At 38.5% G+C, this 19,264-nt stretch overlaps 1 protein-coding gene across 4 annotated transcripts in view; it reads right to left on the bottom strand.

The window, feature by feature from the left end:
- The window catches only part of ASCC1 (activating signal cointegrator 1 complex subunit 1), a 150,489-nt gene that overhangs the window by 12,389 nt on the left and 118,836 nt on the right, over positions 1 to 19,264 (bottom strand). For all 4 annotated transcript variants that reach the window (XR_002825138.1, XM_023737702.1, XM_004383250.2 and 1 more), the window contains exon 9: positions 11,780 to 11,865. Coding sequence is in view for 3 of the 4 variants with exons in the window: in XM_023737702.1 (XP_023593470.1) it covers positions 11,780 to 11,865 (86 nt within the window). In the remaining variant the exon portion in view is untranslated. The remainder of the gene's footprint in view (positions 1 to 11,779; positions 11,866 to 19,264) is intronic.

Genomic DNA, 19,264 nt, shown 5'->3' with positions numbered 1-19,264 from the left:
CTGTGGACTAGCAGAGACTGTTCAACATCCTGAGTCTGTAACCACCAACCCTAAAGGCCAGGTGCCCTTTCAGAGCCAATTTAGGTAACGTTTCTGCAGATAAATTATGTCCCTCAGCAGAATGCCTTTTAATGCTCATTAAAATTAGTTACCAGTCTTTCATTTTAAGTTTGGCCATCTTCCCTCAGGCATTATTCATAATGGTCCCTCAAAAAAATCCAACACAATATACATGTTTGATTGTTGCATTATATATTAGAAATGAAGTGCCAGTCAGCAGAAATGCATCCCTGAAGGGGATCACTGAGACAGTGGCAGAGATGCATTCTTCTCCGCCTGCAGGCCTGTAGGTAAGAGGTCTTAGGGAGGCCGGGCATAAAGGGACTGACTATTGTGCCTAGGCAACAAATTCAGAAAAAGAACAAGGTGAGAGAGGAGAAAGCAAGGTCATCCAGCTCAGCCCATTACCACTCTAACTTTTCCAACCTGGGAATAGCATCTGGAAGTTAAAGAACAGATCCAATGCCCCTAGACAACATCAGGCACCAGAAGGAGTATACATACATATAAATAACAGCTGTCCAAACAATAGCTGGTCTTGGAACAGCTCCTTGGAAGATGGGAGAGAATGTCACGTGCTATGTGGGATTTTCAACTAAGTCACTCATTAGACAAGACATGAAATACTTCATCCTCTGATCCACAGAAAGTATGCCTTCTGTAGCATCACTGTAGCATTGTATGTTATGACACAAATTTACTTTTTTATAATCCAGGACAGGTGGCCTCCTACAATTTAAGAAACTGGTGTCAATGTTTTAACCTAGAACTCTGACTGGAGTTCTGGTTGATTTATACCATAACTTTTCTCACTTCTGATTTGCAGTAATAATGTTCACATTTGAGTATTAATTCAAAAACTCTGTCATCACTGGGATATGGGGAAGAGGACATCACTTAAGAAGTCATCACAGCTTCATGGCATAGTGGACTTCACCATTGTTTGTTTTCTCTATTCACCAATGTCAGTTCTAAGATTTCGAATAACATTTAGGCATCACTGGCACCAAGCCACCCAACCCAACATGGCTTTGTTTGGTCTGGTCTCTGAACAACAGGCTGCCTCAAAAAAGACAATGCCCTGTTAACATCTCTGGGTCCAGATTTACATTCTGCTACTCGTCTGTTGAACAGCAGTGACGGTTCAGTGGCAGAATTCTCTCCTTCCATGTGGGAGACCCAGGTTTGATCCCTAGCCAATGCACCTCATGCATAGTGACCACTCGTTTACTAGTGGAAGCTTGCATGTTGCTATGATGCTGACCTGGTTTCAACAGAACTTCCAGACTAAGACGAGCTAGGAAGAAAGGCCTGGTGATCTACTTCCCAAAATCAGCCAATGAAAACCTTATGGATGACAATGGTCTGCTCCACAACCACTTATGTGGATGGCACAGGACCAGGCAGCATTTCATCCTGTTGTGCATGGGGTCATCACGAGTCAGCAGCTAACAACAACAACTGGTGTGTTTATGCTGTAGATAAGTACACACAATCGGCCCAAAGTGAACCATAATCCAACTCATTTCATTTGTGAACTATACTCAAAATGATACGAAGGGATCCCTAGAAACGAACACATAAAAAAGATAAATATTTCTCACGATAGAACAGGCACCCTAATCAAAGAGCTCATAGGACGGAGATTAGAGGGACCAAAGACAATTGAATATTTATTCTCCCCTGGCCCCATCACACCATCTAGCTCAGTGTTTTACATTTAGTAAGTATTCAGTAAATATTACCAAATACGGACTTTTCATTCTGATGAGAACCAAAAATGATTTTAAGAAAAGTAATTTTAATCTATTTATTTTTTCTACTCTCATTGTCTTTGCCAAACCAAGGCTTATTTCTTGTTACTGTGCAGGCTAGACCTTTCCAAATCAACCATTACCTGCCTGAGCCAAGACAACACATGGAAGTATTCCAGTTCCACTGCAAAGATGAGTAACCAATAAACATAAATTTAAAGAGAAAGGAGAACGTAAGGAGAATGGAAGGGAGAAAAACACATCATGTACGAACAGATAGCCAAGCGACGGGCCAGGGAAGGTACATCTTTCCAGAATGGGTGCTGGCTTCTGTCAAAACCCAGCCAGTTGCTCATTTTTCAATTTTAGCAATGGTTTCACCCAGTGACAGCCATGTCTTTGGTTGCCCTTGTCAGTGTTTTAAGACTTCACTCTCCAGGCAAAGTGACACATAAAGCAAACCCAGAGGGAAAAGTTCTGGTAAAATTTTGAATTTGAATCATCCCCCTCCACAAACAGCCTAAAATAAGGACTTACAAAACCAAACTGAAGCATTTCACACTGCACTTTGTCCTTATATAGCTGATGCTCTGAGAAACTGCCCAATCAATTGTCAGAAATCGTTCAGATCCTTTCATATATAGTATGTTGTTTCTATTGCTGGCAAAATACGAAAAGCCCCTAATAATTTTCTATGAATTCCCATTTTTATGAGTTTTGTTCTATTTCTGAATCATCAAGAATGGAGGCAGAGCCATATTTTATCATGAACATAGCAAAGTAGTAGTGGCCATATTTTGGCAAGGTTTATCACAGGCTCCTTCCTAAACTCTGCATTTTTCCAATATCCATGCTAATTATAAAATTAGCACAGTTTAGTTACAAGTTCAGTGTTCCCTATTCTGCATTCAGTAATTTTTTTATTAAGATATTCTGTCTCCAAGATATTCAGTAACAAGTACAAACGAAATCACAAAAGAAAAGACTGTTCATGTTTTAAGTTAATTAGTGCATACCATAGAGAAGCACACAATTAGTTTTGGATATATTTTGAAATAAAAGGACATTAAACGTAATTTCAAGCTCATTATTATCCATATTAGCTGAGTCTTGCTATGTGGAGTAATAAAGTTGCAATCAAATTTAATTGAAAAATAAACTTCACTTATTAGTGGAGGATTGTGTGAGCTACAGGTATATTTAATTGGGGACTCTTTCTTGAACTGAGTAAACTCATTTTAAGAAAAGAAATAAACATTTGCTGGAAAAGAAAGAAATCAAGTAAGCAGAAATTCAGTAGGATTAACTGTTGTTAACTGAATACTTACGATATAATTAGTACATCTTGAGGGTCTATTAAATATGAGCATCATATCTAATCATAAAGCAGTAAGTTACGTTGGGTAAAATAAAGGAAAATTAAACTAAACTCTAACCTCTAAGACAGGGGTCAGTAAACTTTTTTTCTAAAGGGCCAAGTGGCCATATGGTCTCTTTCACAGCTACTCAACTCTGCTGTTGCAATGGGAAAGTAGCCAGCGGCAATACATAAATGAACGAGCACAACTGTGTTCCAATAAATCTTTATTTATGGACCCTGAAATTTGAATTTCCTATAATTTTCGCATGTCATGAAACAGTATTCTTCTTTTGATTCTTTTCAACCATTAAAAAATGTAAAACCCTTTCCTAGCTTGAGGGCCATATAAAAACAAGTGGCAGGCAGTATTTGGGCCTTAGGCTGTAGTCTGTAGGACCCCTTGCTGTAGGAGTTTTCAATTTGAAGTAGGGGGCAAAAGGTATCAGCTCTGACAAACCTAGTGTTGTACTCATGATGCACAACAAAATCTTCTTCCTCTCACCCTCAGAAATCTGATTTCTGTGTAAGGTGTAAGACATTGCTAAGCACCAAGGGGCACACAGAGGTCTCTGCATATCCCAAGTGGGAAGAGAAGGGAGGGAGTTTAGAGATGGGAGAGAGTACCATCAACTAGGATGGTTGGTTCTTATCTTCACGTAGGAAGTTATTAAACTTTGAAGGATAGGCAGGATTTGGATAGAAGAAGAAAGAAAAGAAAAGCAGTAAAAGAAAAACAGAGACATAGAACAAAAACTTAGGGAACAGCTATATTAAAGACTGAATAAAAAAAGGTAGATCCAGAGGCAGGAAGAAAACCAGAAGAGCAACAGAAGCCAAGAGGAGAGAGCATCTGAAGGAGAAAAGGGTTTAAGAGTCTCAGTGAGGTTACTGGGGGGAAAAAAAAAGTAGGCCAAAGCACTGAACAAACTGGGGCTATCGGTGACTTGTGATGGTATTGTCTGGTAGATGTGAGAGAGAGATTGCAAGCAATTAAAAAGGGAATAGTCTGAAAGGGAGGGTGACAGGAAGAATGGCTTTATAGTACTCAATCAGCGTAGAGAAACAGACTCTCATTTCTTAAAATAAAACAAACACCACTCTGAGAGATGCAGCTATGTTCTTAGTAGCTTACTCTGAGGTAAAACATTTTAATCAGGAAGTTGGTTCTCTAAATCAATTAAATTCTTATATCCTTTGAAAAGCAAATGGCCCAACTTTTGTGGTAAGATCAGTAGTTAATAAAAGCTGCATCTATTCTAAACACTGCAACAAGGCACAGGCAAGACTTCCAATAAACTTTTCTGGAAGGTGGTTATTAAAAAAAAATACACAGAACTGTCAATGTACCGTTCATCTCCTAAGGTGTGTCTGTCTTTCCTTCTTTCTTTTAAAAAAATGTTTATTTTGACATAGTCTCAGACCTACAGAAAAGTTACAAAGATAGTACAAGGAATTCCTGGGTTCCTTTTATCCTTTCTTTTTTTATAACCTATTTCTTACTTCAAACTTCAAGAAAAGGATCGTTTGACTAAATTTCCTGTTTTTGTTTTCTGATGTGGATATTGCCAATAAACTTGAAACTCTGGCCAGCCATTAAGTTTAAAAACTGTGGGAACCCGAGTAGTTTAGTTAATACTGTCCATGACTCATTCTTGAGTTGTAGGAAAGAAAAGTACAATATAAGTTCACTTAGCAGAACTGCTGTTTGGAATTCACTGGGCTTAGACCCTCAACAAGATGGACTGACACAGTGGCTGCAACAGTGGGCTCAAACATAGCAACGATTGTGAGGACGGTACAGGACCAGGCAGTGTTTCATTCTGTTGCACACAGGGTCATTATGAGTAGGGGCCGACTCAACAGCACCTAACAACAACATTTAATCCATGGATTGTTTTTCATCAATTCCACCCTATTCTCTCTCTCCTCGCCTTCTGAGACTCCAATTAAATGTGTGTTAAATCTTGTCACTCTCTACTCTATTTTCTCTGTTCATGCAGCCTTCTGGATCATTTCTTCTGACCTAATTTCCAGTTCACTCTTTCCTTCTTTGGCTATGTCTAATTTGCTGCTAAACTCATCCACTGAACTCCTAATTTCAGTTACTGCATTTTATAATTCTAGCATATTTATTTGGTTGTTTTTCAAAACTGTTATCATTTTTTTTTTAAAAAAAAAACTGTTTCCAATTCCTTAATGAAAAATGTTAAGTTTAGGTTTTATCCCTTTAAACACAGTAGGAACAGTTGTTTTTAGTCCAAGTCTGATAACCCTAGTATCTTGGGTTTATGAGTTTTGTATGTCTGTTGTTTATGATGCTTTTGCTTATGTTGAGTGGTTTCCTCGTATGCCTAGTTATCTTTGACTATGTACTGGCCATTTCAGAAAGAAAATTTCTTGGAGGAATATTTTTAGGCAGAGGATGATGGTACGTTCTTCCAGAGAGGATTTTTGTTTGCTACTGCCAAGTCCTTGGGACTGCTACCAGTCTAGAGCCCCCTTAATTCAAGTTCAAGGCCTAGGGTCTCTCCATTTTATCCTTTTAGAACCCTAATTGTCAATTTTTGTACCACCTGAGATTCCTCTTTGTCGTATTTTCCCCTCATATTTTCGATCACTTTGTCACTTTTTCCTGGACTTTATCTTACAATCCTCGATTGAATGTATGTGTGTTTGTAATTTCCAAGGACCCTCTTATTCTCTAATTAATCCTTTTCCATAACTTATTTTTATTTTCTAAGTAAAATTCTTCATAAAGCTGTATGTTTGCTTCTCTAACAAAATGCCTTGTTCATGAGTGCTAAGAATAATGTGACCGCTTTCAATGTTGTAGATAAAAGCTATTACAAAATATCAGTATGTACAAGTGAACTGCATTTAGTAAGTGTCAACAGTGTATAATAAGCATTAAAACCTTAGAGAAGAAGTTGATACCTGCTTAGTGATTTTATTTAAGTAAGATAAAAACTTCAAATCATAAAAATACCAGGTAGTGAGGACCATGGTCTCGGGGAACATCTAGCTCAATTGGCATAACATAGTTTTTAAAGAAAATGTTCTACATTCTACTTTGGTGAGTAGCTTCTGGGGTCTTAAAAGCCTGTGAGCAGCCATCTAAGATACCCCACTGGTCTCACCTCTTCGGGAGCAAGCGAGAATGAAGAAAACTAAAGATATAAGGGAAAGATTAGTCCAAAAGACTATTGGACCACATCTACCATGGCCTCCACCAGACTGAGTCCAGTACAACTAGATGGTGCCCGGCTACCACCACTGACTACTCTGATGGGGATCACAACAGAGGGTCCCAGACAGAGCTGGAGAAAAATGTCGAACAAAATTGTAACTCACAAAAAAAGACCAGACTTACTGACCTGACAGAGACTGGAGAAACCCTAATAGCATGGTCCCGGGACACCCTTTTAGCTCAGTAATGAAGTCACTCTTGAGGTTCACCCTTCAGCCAAAGATTTGACAGGCCCATAAAACAAAATGAGACTAGAGGTGCACAACAGTCCAGGGACAAGGACTAGAGGACAGGAGGGGGCAGGAAAGCTTATAATAGGGAACCTAAGATTGAGAAGGGAGAGTGTTGACATGTCGTGGGGTTGTTAACCAATGTCATAAAACAATATGTGTACTAACTGTTTAATGAGAAACTAGTTTGTTCTGTAAACCTTCACCTGAAGTACAATTAAAAAAAAAAGTATTAAAAATGACACCACAGCTACTTGTGAAAATGACAAATAGTGACTTTATTCTAAATTCAATCTGCTGCTATTTATCTTGATATAACAGTAGAATGGAACATTTAGTGATAGACATTCAAGAAACCCATTGCCGTTGAGTCAATTCTGATTCACAGCAACTTTATAGAACAGAGTAGAACTACCCCATAGAGTTTCCAAGGAGTGGCTGGTGGATTTGAACTGCTGACTTTCTGGCTAGCAGCCATAGCTCTTAACAACTGTGCCACCGGGGTTTCCTCTAAAAAAGTTGAATTTTGAGAAAAAAATCTAAAGGAGAGCCAAATGACCAAGAAGTAACTCCTAAGAACAGTATATAATATGGCTGAATATTGAACTGGGTAATACAAAAAAAAAAAAATAATGTTCTATTTCAAGAGAAATAATACACTTTTTAAATTCTAATCTTCCTTGTGGTCATTAATATCTTTAAAAGAAAAAGTTACCACACCATTTTAAATCTCACCTCTCTTCCCTAGAAAAAATAAAACATTAATTCATCTTTTTAATACTCTTCTAATACTTGGAAACAAACTAATCATTCAAAATAAGTCTCTTCACTGAGCATGTTTAAGAACTTAATTGTGCCATTGTTACCTTAGGACAGACTAAAGAGTTGGCCAAGGAGGGACATGGGAAGCAGGTTCCACTTTTTGACCTTGGTAGTTGCTGCAATAATGGACTCAAGCAAACCAGTGATCATCAAGATGGCATGGGACCAGGCAATGTTTTGTTCTGTTATACATAAGGTCAACATGATTTGGAGCAGACTTAACAGCAGCTGAACAGCAGTTACAATGTTCACTTTATAATTATCTGTTTAACAGTATACATATGTTTTATACACTTTTCTATATATATATTTCATCAAAAAGAATAAATAGTATGTATTTTTAAAAGCTTCCTTTATTAAAATTTCTCTAGGTAAAGCAAACTAAGTAAAGATCTCATTTAAATTAATTCATTATAACTCTAAGACTTTAGGGGCAGAGATAGGGCAAAAGCAAAAAACGAATGAATGAAATACTTGAATTACTCTCATTTACGTCTTTCAAGAAAAGTCTCAGTGTGGCTAGATAGATTTAAAACATATTTTCAGGGAAAATACTAAAGATCAATACAGTTATTTACTATTGCCAATCCTCTCTTCCTCTAAATTTAAAGATTCTCAGATATAAAATGGAAAAAGCACAAATTCATCTCCCTTTTACTTGGATTATATTTTCCAAGAATTTTTTTAGAGTGTCTAGAGAAATGGCATTGCTATGGTACCCTTTGATTTTGGACCTATAATACTTTCTATTCCTTCCCACATATATCACTAGGCCTTGATTTGTACCAAATCACCCCCTCTGGGGAGTACAATCTAGGGCTCTAATCTCTCCTCTTCACTCTGCAGTTAGGAGCTATGCTTTTGCACAGTTAATATTGTACCCCAGTTCCATCTGCTGATAGCACAATCTTGGAATATTGATTCTGTTGCTTAAGGCCATGTCATAAGTCCCCCAAATGGATTGTCATTAAGACCACTTCTCTCTCCAGAAGCTGACAGTTAACGATCATTCTATGTCTAGCTAGTGAGGGAGCAGTTATTTCCTGGTGGTATGTCTTTAGGTCAGCATGATGTCTTCAATTACAAGTTTATCATTGCCTTACGGATATACAAACAGCATCTCTGCTGCTATCTCTTAGATTGGAAATGGAAACTCTCTGAGGGGATGCTATCCTATTAATTTGGCCTGGGTCTTCACTCATACATCCTCCTTCAGAGCTATCTGTCAGTTTTCCAGAAAAAAACTACTATAACTAAATACTTTGGTTCCTTTTCTGGCTTGCAAGCAACAGGAAAATGATTCTTTACTTGTCAGTTCTTCTTGCAGTCCTTTTTGGGTAATAAAATTCTTATTTTAACTAGGAATTACCAGACACTAGTCTATTACAGCTGCAACAACTCTCAAAAGAGCTGTACAAAAGAAAAATGTGGCTTCCACCTCCAGGTCATTAGAGATTTCTTTTTCTTATTAAGGTACCCAGAACACATAACATTACACTGAGCCAAAATGACCAAGCCTCTTCATGGAGTAGAATAGCAACTGGCTGTTACTCATTAGATTCTTACAGCAATGAGCAATGACTTTCTTTCTCGCTTTGTTTCTTTGAATAGTAGATGAAAATGATGTTTTTCTCTAACACTGTTTCCCATCACCAGCATTCCTGATCCTTGACCTGTGTAACTATTAATATGCTACACACATATGCTTGGGCTCCTTAACAACCAATGCACTTAACCTTTCTGTTTACTCCAAGTCAGTCCCCATCTTGTTAGTGAAATTCTTTTTTTTTTTCTTTCTGTACATAATAATTTTATTTGGTACAAAAACTATATATAATCTACTGATTTTCTGAATCCTATTTTTATGTCAAGAGTTTCAGGGGCCGTAGGTTCTCATGTTCTCACTGAGCAAGACATGCCCGTTTGTGGTAATTCCAAATGGTGGGCTGATTACAGCTGCTTCACAAATACAGTTTTTGCCTCCTGTGTGTGTGTGTGGCAGGGGGACGGGGGGTAATTGTTGCAGCCCACAATCTACCTTTTATTCTCAAAGAAAAGTTAATTTCCCTGATTGAAAAAGGTAAAAGATGATATTTTGTGGAGCTAACAATTAAAGAGTAGAATAGCAGAAACTATATACCAAGGGACACTTTGTCATAACTGTGTTCACAGGCATTCTCGTCTGTACTCCTAACTCGCTGCCTTCACTTTGTATTGTAATTGCCTATCAACCATCTGCAGCCTCAAAGACAGGAAGCTCCTGGAAGGCAAAGATGGTATCACAACGACTGCTTATCTCCAGGGTACATGTCCTGGCAGGTGATATACAGACAATAAGTATTTCTGTTGCTGTTGGTATTATATTTAACTCAAAAGTCTAATTCTTAATTAGCCACAGTTTTAGACTAACTGGTACTCCCACTGCCCTAACATTTATGAAATGAGTTCTAATTAGACATTACATAAGTCCAGACAGATACGCCCAATTTCAAATGTCTAATGAACTCTGCCTAAACATTAAACACCTTTATGGGAGGCAGCAAAAACAATGCTAAATTTGCAAGTTGTGAGTCTTTTTGCTCTGATTCAGACTCTGCTACTAACCAGCTGGGAAACCGCTGGTGAGTTACTATAACCACTTTGGATCTTGTGTCCTCAGAGATTAAAGTGGGGAATTGAGTGCCCTGCTGACACCAAACAGTCTCCAACTGCCTTGCTGGGCCCAGTGCTAACACTCTGACTAGGCATGAACCAGTGTGAGTACTACTGACATAGCAAGCCCTCGCCAACACTAGAGGGAGCTACATTCATGTCATCACCAGGGCGGCTCAGAGCACCTCAAGGCAAAGCATCTTGAAATGGAAAACTGATTTTCAAGAATGAGACAAACTAAATATCAAGTGAGAGATCATACTGTTCACACAGCCACTCCACAGGCTCTCTGCCATCACCTCTCTCTACCAGATGTCAAAGCACTTCATACCTGAGCTGTACCTTTTGGGCTTTAATTCTAATTCCAAGAGAACCAAACTGGCTTTGAGTCATTCCCACAGATTTCTTTCCCCATTCAGACTACTGTCTTTCTGAATCAAAGTAACAATGACAAAAAAGCAAACTAATTAATGATATTATTAGAAAAGCTGCAGGGGAGGGAGATGGAGGAGAAGAAAGTTCTTATTCTCGTATGACACTGAAGCTGTGGTCTGGGAAAATCAGTAACATTAACTGCAACTGAATTCATTAGCAGTCTGCCATCCAAATCCAAAGCTATCAAAACTACTTTGAAAACAAGAAAAATTACTTTATAGGATACCAAGGAAAGGAAGGAACTGCATGCAACGTGGGGGCTGGTATGTCTGCCCCAGTGAATGGCTGTCACTGCCATGTTGGGCTCTGTGGTAAGAAGCTCAATTAATTACAGACAATGACATCACATTAGGCATTTGGCAAGAAAACTGTCAAGTGATGGGATAAGGGAATGGAGGATGGGGTAGGGAAGGAAAACGCATTTCTAAAGCTGAAGCTTATTCTAAAGTTATTATATTCTTACTCTCTCCCAGCTCCAAAAACACCCCTGGCCTTGAAAATGTTTGACCTAACCCATTACAGGACAATTGAAATGAAGAATCAAAAACCTCTCCAATGATATCAGCTTGTTTCTCTTTGCCCAGAGGCACAATGGCATGTTAACCTGATAAAGAAGGCATAACTTTTGGATATTACAGAATGTGGTCTGTGGGAGAAAGATAAACACAATCCAGAAATACTCCTTTTATTTCAGTTTCATAGGTTAGCTCAACACTCACAAAAGCAAAGCCTCAACAGTCAGAAATGGGCCACCTACTACTTAGGACACGGGCTGTTCTTGAGCAAAAATAGATTATAAAGCAACTTTGTAAAGTGACTTTGTGGTTGAAGAGAAAAATCTACTAGAATAAAACAAACAATTTGTTTTCACTTGAAAAAATGCAAACTCAACCTTCTAGAGGTAAAATACAAAATAAAACTCACCAGGTTAAAATCACTTTATTGCTATGGATCTGAGTAATTGGGATACCTAATTGTTTCTTAAATCATCAATTTCAAGTACTCTAGAGGACCACAACCTTAATAGAGTCAAGAGGATTTCTCTTTTCTTATTGAAGATTGGAAGAAAAAAAAAAGAATTAACAGCCCTGTCAATCAATAATCCTCTTGGGAAACGCAAGGAAAATATACTCTGTTGTTAGAAGGAGGATGACTTATTTTCTGCCCTTCTTTAGGATACATGCCAAAGGATTTCCAATTCACTCTGCTTCACACTGACCTTTAAAATGTTCCGGCCATCAAATGATTCTCTTTCCTTGAAGATATATTTGCCATCCGGTGTGTAAAGATTGTATCTGCCTTCAGCTGTAAATATTCCAAATATAATGTTAGAAAAGCAGCTTGGGTTATTTATCTGTCTGTTTTTTCTTAGACTTCTACAGGTCTAGTTATCACTATCTTCATATAGTGGCAGAGTGACATGTGGCAGGAAAAACATCAGGCTATGAACCAAGGCCGTCAACGAGATGGACTGACACAGTGGCTGCAACAATGGGCTCAAACATAGCAACGATTGTGAGGATGGTGTAGGACCAGGCAGTGTTTCATTCTATTGTACTGTAGGGTCGCTATGAATAGGAACCCACTTGACAGCACCTAACAACAACAACATGAGTCAAGAGACATGATTTCTACTTCCAGCTCTGTCATCAACTCATTCAATACCCATTTATTCATTTTATTCAACATTCTCCAAGTATTCACCGTGTGTCAACTATGTAATGAGCTATACTCTTAGGCAAACTGTCTCCTTTATGGACCTCAGTTCTTCATTTACAAAGTTAGGCATCAAAACTAGGTGCTCTCCAAAGGTTCACTGAGGTCTAAACACTCAAGACTCTGTACAAACTGCATGCAATTTTAAATATATAAAAATACACAAAAGTTAATACATTAACTAGTAAAAAATGCTAGCAACTATATTTTGGGTTGATTTAAGAACTCCTCCAAAATGAGAAAGACTCCTTTAGTTATAATCAGTGGTAGCCTTACAGATAGATACTTTATACAAAGATGCAGCAAATCTGCACTTTAGCTCCTTGAGTTAATTTAATTTGCTAAGAGCCCTGGTGGTGCACTAGTTAAGAGCTCGGCTGCTAACCAAAAGGTTGGCAATTCGAAGCCACCAGCTGCTCTGTGGGAGAAAGAAAAGGTTTACAGCCTTAGAAACCCTATAGGGCAGTTCTACTCTGTCCTATAAGGTCACTATGAGTCGGAATCGACTCAATGGCAATGGGTTTTTAATCCAAAAAAGGTCCTTAAAGAATAGCAAGGGAAAAATATCAAAGGAAAGGGATATCAGGAAAGAAAAACTGAAACATTATTCCGTGTCCTTTCCAAGTTAAAATTCAAAACAGAGAAAGTCTAGGGTATAGAAACTTCAAGACATCTGAAAGAATTATTTAGACTCAGGCTATTTTCTGAAATAGTAACCCCTTCCTGTCCACCAACAGACCCTCAAATATATTTGTATTCATTTTTGAATACATTTTTTACTGTATAAAAGTATGGAACTACTAGGTCAGAACTGATAAAAATGCACACGGAGTTCTAACAACTCTATGGGCGTAATATATTTTAACTAGCCCATGGGGGTTACATATGGGTAACAATGGGACTGTTTCTCTCATAAGAAACATTCTCTTCATCAAAGGTCTCAACTTAATTTTGCAACTTAATATTTTGCAATTGGTCCCCAATTAAGAGAAAATGAAGTTTTGAAAGAAGAACAAATAAATTAATACTAAATAAATAACAACAACAAAAAATCATTTCTGAGGATTGAAATCTTTAATGACAGCTTCAAAATCTATTAAGTAGCATTAGCCATCAGAGAAATGCAAATCAAAATCACAATATTACTTCACACCCTCAATGGTTAATGCTCTCCACTGCTAACCAAAAGGTTGGAGGTTCGAGTACCAGAGGCTCCTCAGATCTACTTCCAAACAATCACCCACTGAAAACCCTATGGAGCACAGTTCTACTCTGACACACGTGAAGTAGCCATAAGTCAGAGTTGACTTGATGTCAACTGGTTTTTCATACCCATAAGGATGGCTATAATTAAAAAGACAGATAATAACAAGTTAACAAGTTTTGGCAAGGACAGAAAGAAATCAGAACCCTCATATACTGCTGGTGGGAATGTAAAATGGTATAGCCACTATGAAGTCTGGCAGTTCTTCAAAAAATTAAACACAGAGTTAACCACAGGACCCAGAAATTCCACTCTAGGTAATACCCAAGAGACAGGAAAACATGGCCTCACAAAAACTTGTACACAAATGTTCATAGCAGCATTAACCATAATAGACAAAAAGTGGAAATAATCCAAATGTCCACCAACTCATGAATGGAGAAATAAAATGTGATATATCAATATGACGGAGTTTTTTTTTTTTTGAGGTGAAATTCAGATAATACACAATCAACCATTTTAAAGGGTACAATTCAGTGGCATTTAGTGCCTTCAGTGTTGTGCAACCAACACCTCTGTTTTCAAAACTTTTCATCATCTCACTCTAGAAGGACACCTCATATCCATTAAGTAATTATTCCCTATGCCCTGGCACCACTAATCTGCCTTTTTGTCTCTACAGCTCTGCCTAATCTGGATATTTCATATAAAAGGAATCATACGTGACTTTTTGTGTCTAGTTTCTTTTAACCAGCATAATGTTTTCGAGGTTCATTAGAGTTGTAGCACGCATCCCTATTTCATTCCTTTTTATGGCTGAATTATTTCATTGTATGTATATACCACCATTTGTTTATCTGTTCATCCACTGACGGACACTGGATTGTTTCCACCTTTCGGCTACTATCAATAGTGCTGCTATAAACATTCATATACAAGTTTCTACGGGAACATATGTCTTCTTTTCTCTTGGGTATGTACCTAGAATTGGAATTTCTGGATCATATGGTAATTTTTAAGGAATGGCCTGTTTTCCAGAGCACTGGCACCATTTTACATTCCCACTAGCAATGTACAGTGGTTCCTATTTCTCTATACCTTTGCACCACTGTTATTTTTCATTTTTGTTATTATAGCCATCCCATCCCAGTAGATGTGAAGTGGTATCTCACTGTGTTTTGGTTTTTTAATTTTATTGTGGTAAGATACATGTAAAATAAGATCTGCCATTTTAACCATTTTTAAGTGTATAATTCAGTGACATTAATAACATTCACAATGTCGTATAACAATCACCACTATTTCCAGAACATTTTCATCATTCCAAACAGAAACTCTGACCCATTAAGCAATAACTCCTCCTTCCCTCTGCCCCTGGTAACCATTATTCTACTTTCTGTCTCTATGAATTTGCCTATTCCAGATACCTCATCCATCACGTCTGTCAGTTTGTCATACTGTTGTAGCTCGTGTGTTGCTGGGATGCTGAAAGCTGTGCCACCAGTATTTCAAATACCAGCAGAGTCATCCACAGTGGACAGGTTTCAGAGAAGCTTCCAGACTAAGACAGACCAGGAAGAAGGACTTGGTGGTCTACTTCTGAAAAAACTGGCCAGTGAAAACCTTACGAAGAAGAGTGGAACATTGTCTGATGTAGTGCCAGAAGATGAGCCCCTCAGCTTGGAAGGCACTCAAAATACAACTAGGGAAGAGCTGTCTCCTCAAAGTAGAGTCGACCTTAATGACATGGATGGAGTAAAGCTTTCAGGACCTTCATGCTGATATGGCATGACTCAAAATGAGAAGCAGCTGCTGCAAACATCCATTAATAATCAGAACATGGAATGTATGAAGTATGAATCTAGGAAAATCGGAAGTTGTCAAAAATGCTATGGAACACATAAAGATAGATATCCTAGGCATTAGTGTGCTGAAAGCGAGCCCTGGTGGTGCAGTGGTTAAGCGCTTGGCTGCTAACCAGAAGGCTGGCAGTTCGAACCCATCAGCCGCTCCGCAGGAGAAAGATGTGGCAGTATGCTTCTGTAAAGATTACCACCTTATAAACCCTATGGGGCAGTTCTACTCCGTCCTATAGGGTTGCTATGAGTTGGAATCCACTCAGTGATCACAGGTTTGGATTAGTGAGCTGAAATAGACTGGTATTGGCCATTGTGAACTGGACGATCATATGGTCTACTATGCTGGTAATGACAAATTCAAGAGGGATGACGTTGCATTCATCATCAAAAAGAACATTTCAAGATCTATCCTGAAGCACAATGCTGTCAGTAATAGGATAATATCCATACACCTACAAGGAAGACTAGTTAATACAACTATTATTCCAATTTACGCACCAACCACTAATGCCAAAGAAGAAGAAATGGAAGATTTTTACCAACTTCTGCAGTCTGAAATTGACCAAAGATGCAATCAAGATGCATTGATAATTACTGGCGATTGGAATGTGAAAGATGAAAACAAACACGGATCTGTAGTTGGAAAACATGGCCTTGGTGACAGAAACTACGCCAGAGATTGTATGACAGAATTTTGCAAGATCAACGACTTCTTCATTGCAAATACCTTTTTTTCAACAACATAAATGGTGACTATACATGTGGACCTCACCTGATGGAATACACAGGAATCAAATCGACTACATCTGTAGAAAGAGATGATGGGAAAGCTCAGTATCATCAGTCAGAACAAGGCCAAGAGCCAAGTGTGGAAAACGCCATCAGTTGCTCATCAGTTGTTCAAGTTGAAGCTTGAGTATATCCTACCTGATTAGAGACCATCTCAAGAATAGATCTGACATGTTGAACACTAACAACAGATAAGTTGTGGATGACATCAAGGACTTCACACACGAAGAAAGCAAAAGGTCATTAAAAAGACAGGAAACAAAATGGATGTCAGAAGAGACTCTGAAACTTGCTCTGGAATGTAGAGTAGCAAAAGCAAATGGAAGAAATGATGACATAAAAGAGCGGAACAGAAGATTCAAAGAGCAGCTCAAGAAGACAAAGTAAAATACTATAATGGAATGTGCAAAGACCTGGCGATAGAAAACCAAAAAGGAAGAACACGCTCAGCATTTCTCAAGCTGAAAGAACTGAAGAAAAAGTTCAAGCCTCGAGTTACAATACTGAAGGATTCTACAGGCAAGATATTGAACGATGCAGGAAGCATCAAGGGAAAATGGAAGGAATACAGAGTCACTATACCAAAAAAACTGGTTGGCATTCAACCATTTCAAGAGGTAGCATATGATCACGACTGATGGTACTGAAGGAAAAAGTCCATGCTGCACTGAAGGCATTGTCGGAAAATAAGGCTACAGGAATTGACAGAATACCAACCGAGATGTTTTAACAAATGGATGCAATGCTGGAAGCGCTTATTCATCTATGCCAAGAAATTTGGAAGACAGCTACCTGACCAACCAACTGGAAGAGATCCATATTTATCCCATTCCAAAGAAAGATAATCCAACAGCAAGCAGAAATTATTGAACAATATCATTAATATCACACTCAAGTAAAATTTTGCCGAAGATTAATGGCTGCAGCAGTGTATTGAAGGGAACTGCCAGAAATTCAAGTCGGATTCAGAAGAGGACACTGCTGATGTCAGATGGATCTTGGCTGAAAGCAGAGAACACCAGAAAGATGTTTACCTGTGTTTTATTGACTATGAAAAGGCATTCAATTGTATGGATAACAAATTATGGATAACATTGTGAAGAATGGGAATTCCAGAATACTTAGTTATGCTCATGTGGAACCTGTACGTAGATCAAGAGGCAGTCCTTTGAACAGAACAATGGATACTGCGTGGTTTAAAGTCAAGAAAGGTGTGCCTCAGGGTTGTATCCTTTCCGCATACTTATTCAATCTGTATGCTGAGCAAATAATCCGAGAAGCTGGACTATATGAAGAACATAGCATCGGGATTGGAGAAAGACTCCTTAACAGTCTCCAATATGCAGATGACACAACCTTGCTTGCTGAAAGTGAAGAGGACTTGAAGCACTTAATGACGAAGATCAAAGAATACAGCCTTCAGTATGGATTACAACTCAACATAAAGAAAACAAAAATCCTCATAACTAGACCAATAAGCAACATCATGATAAACGGAGAACACTGAAGTTGCCAAGGATTTCATTTTACTTGGATCCGTAATCAATTTCCATGGAAGTAACAGTCAAGAAATCAAATGACTTATTGCACTGGGCAAACCTGCTACAAAAGACCTCTTTAAAGTGTCACTTTAAAGAGAATATCACTTTGAGGACTAAGGTGTGCCTGAACCAAGCCATGGTATTTTCAATCGCCTCATATGTGTACAAAAGCTGGACAATGAATAAAGAAGACTGAAGAATAATTGAGGCCTTTGAATTATGGTGCCGGCAAATAACACTGACTATACCATGGACTGCCAGAAGAACAAACAATCTGTCTTGGAAGTACAGCCAGAATGCTCCTTAGAAGCGAGGAGAGCAACACTTCTTCTCATGTACTTTGGACATGTTATCAGGAGGGACCAGTCCCTGGTGAAGGACATCATGCTTGGTAAGGTAGAGGGTCAGAGAAAAAGAGGAAGACCCTCAACAAGATGAACTGACACAGTGGCTGCAACAACGGGCTCAAACACAGCAATGATTGTGAGGATGGTGCAAGACTGGGCAGTGTTTTGTTCTGTTGCACACAGGGTTGCCGAGAGTCAGAATGGACTTGACTAACAACAATAACAACCTCATATAAGTGGAATCATGTAATATTTTTCCTTTTGCATCTGGCTTATTTTACTCAGCATAATGTTTCCAAGGTTCATTCATGTTGTATTATGTATCAGAACTTCATTCCTTTTTATGACTGAATTATATTCCATTGTATGTGTATAGGGTCTATAGGGTGGCTGTAAGTCGGAATTGACGCAACAGCAACAGGTTTAGGGTTTTTTTGGTATGTATATACCACATTTTGTTTATCCATTCATCTGTTGATGGACACTTGGGTTGTTGTCCACCTTTTGCCTATTGTGAACAATGCTGCAATCAACACTGGTGTACAAGTATCTGTTTGAGTCCCTGCTTTCAATTCTTTTGGTTATATACCTAGGAACAGAATTGCCAGGCCATATGGTTTAACTATTTTTTTTTTTTAATTGTGCTTTAGATGAAGGTTCACAGAGCAAATTAATTTCTCATTAAACAATAATACACATATTGTTTTCTGGCATTGGCTGCCAACCCTGCAAGGAGTCAACACTGTCTCCTTCTCGACCTTGGGTACCCCATTTCCATTTGTCCAGCTTTCCTGTCCCCTTCTGCCTTCTTGTCCTTGCCCCTAGTCTGGTGTACCCACTTAGTCTCATATAAGTGGCTGAGCTACGTGTATTATTGTTTGTTTTATGGGCCTGTCTAATCTTTGGCTGAAGGGTGAACCTCAGGAGTGACTTCAGTACTGAGTTAAAAGGGTATCTGGGGGCCATGCTCTCAGGTTTCTCCAGTCTCTGTCAGACCAGTAAGTCTGGTGTTTTCTGGTGAGTTTGACTTTTTGTAGAACCGCCAAACTGTTTTCCACAGTGTCTGTACCATTTTACATTCCCACCAGCAATACATGAGTGTTCCAATTTCTCACATTCTCACCAACACTTGTTATTTTCCACTTTTTTGATCATAGCCATCCTAGTGAGTGTGAAGTGGTAGTTCATTGTGGTTTTGATAAGCATTTCCCTAATGACTAATGATGATGAGCAGCTTCCCATGTGCTT

This window comes from Trichechus manatus, unplaced genomic scaffold (assembly GCF_000243295.1).
Source record: "Trichechus manatus latirostris isolate Lorelei unplaced genomic scaffold, TriManLat1.0 scaffold00106, whole genome shotgun sequence".
NCBI lineage: Eukaryota > Metazoa > Chordata > Mammalia > Sirenia > Trichechidae > Trichechus > Trichechus manatus.
This window is presented reverse-complemented; position numbering and strand designations above follow the sequence as displayed.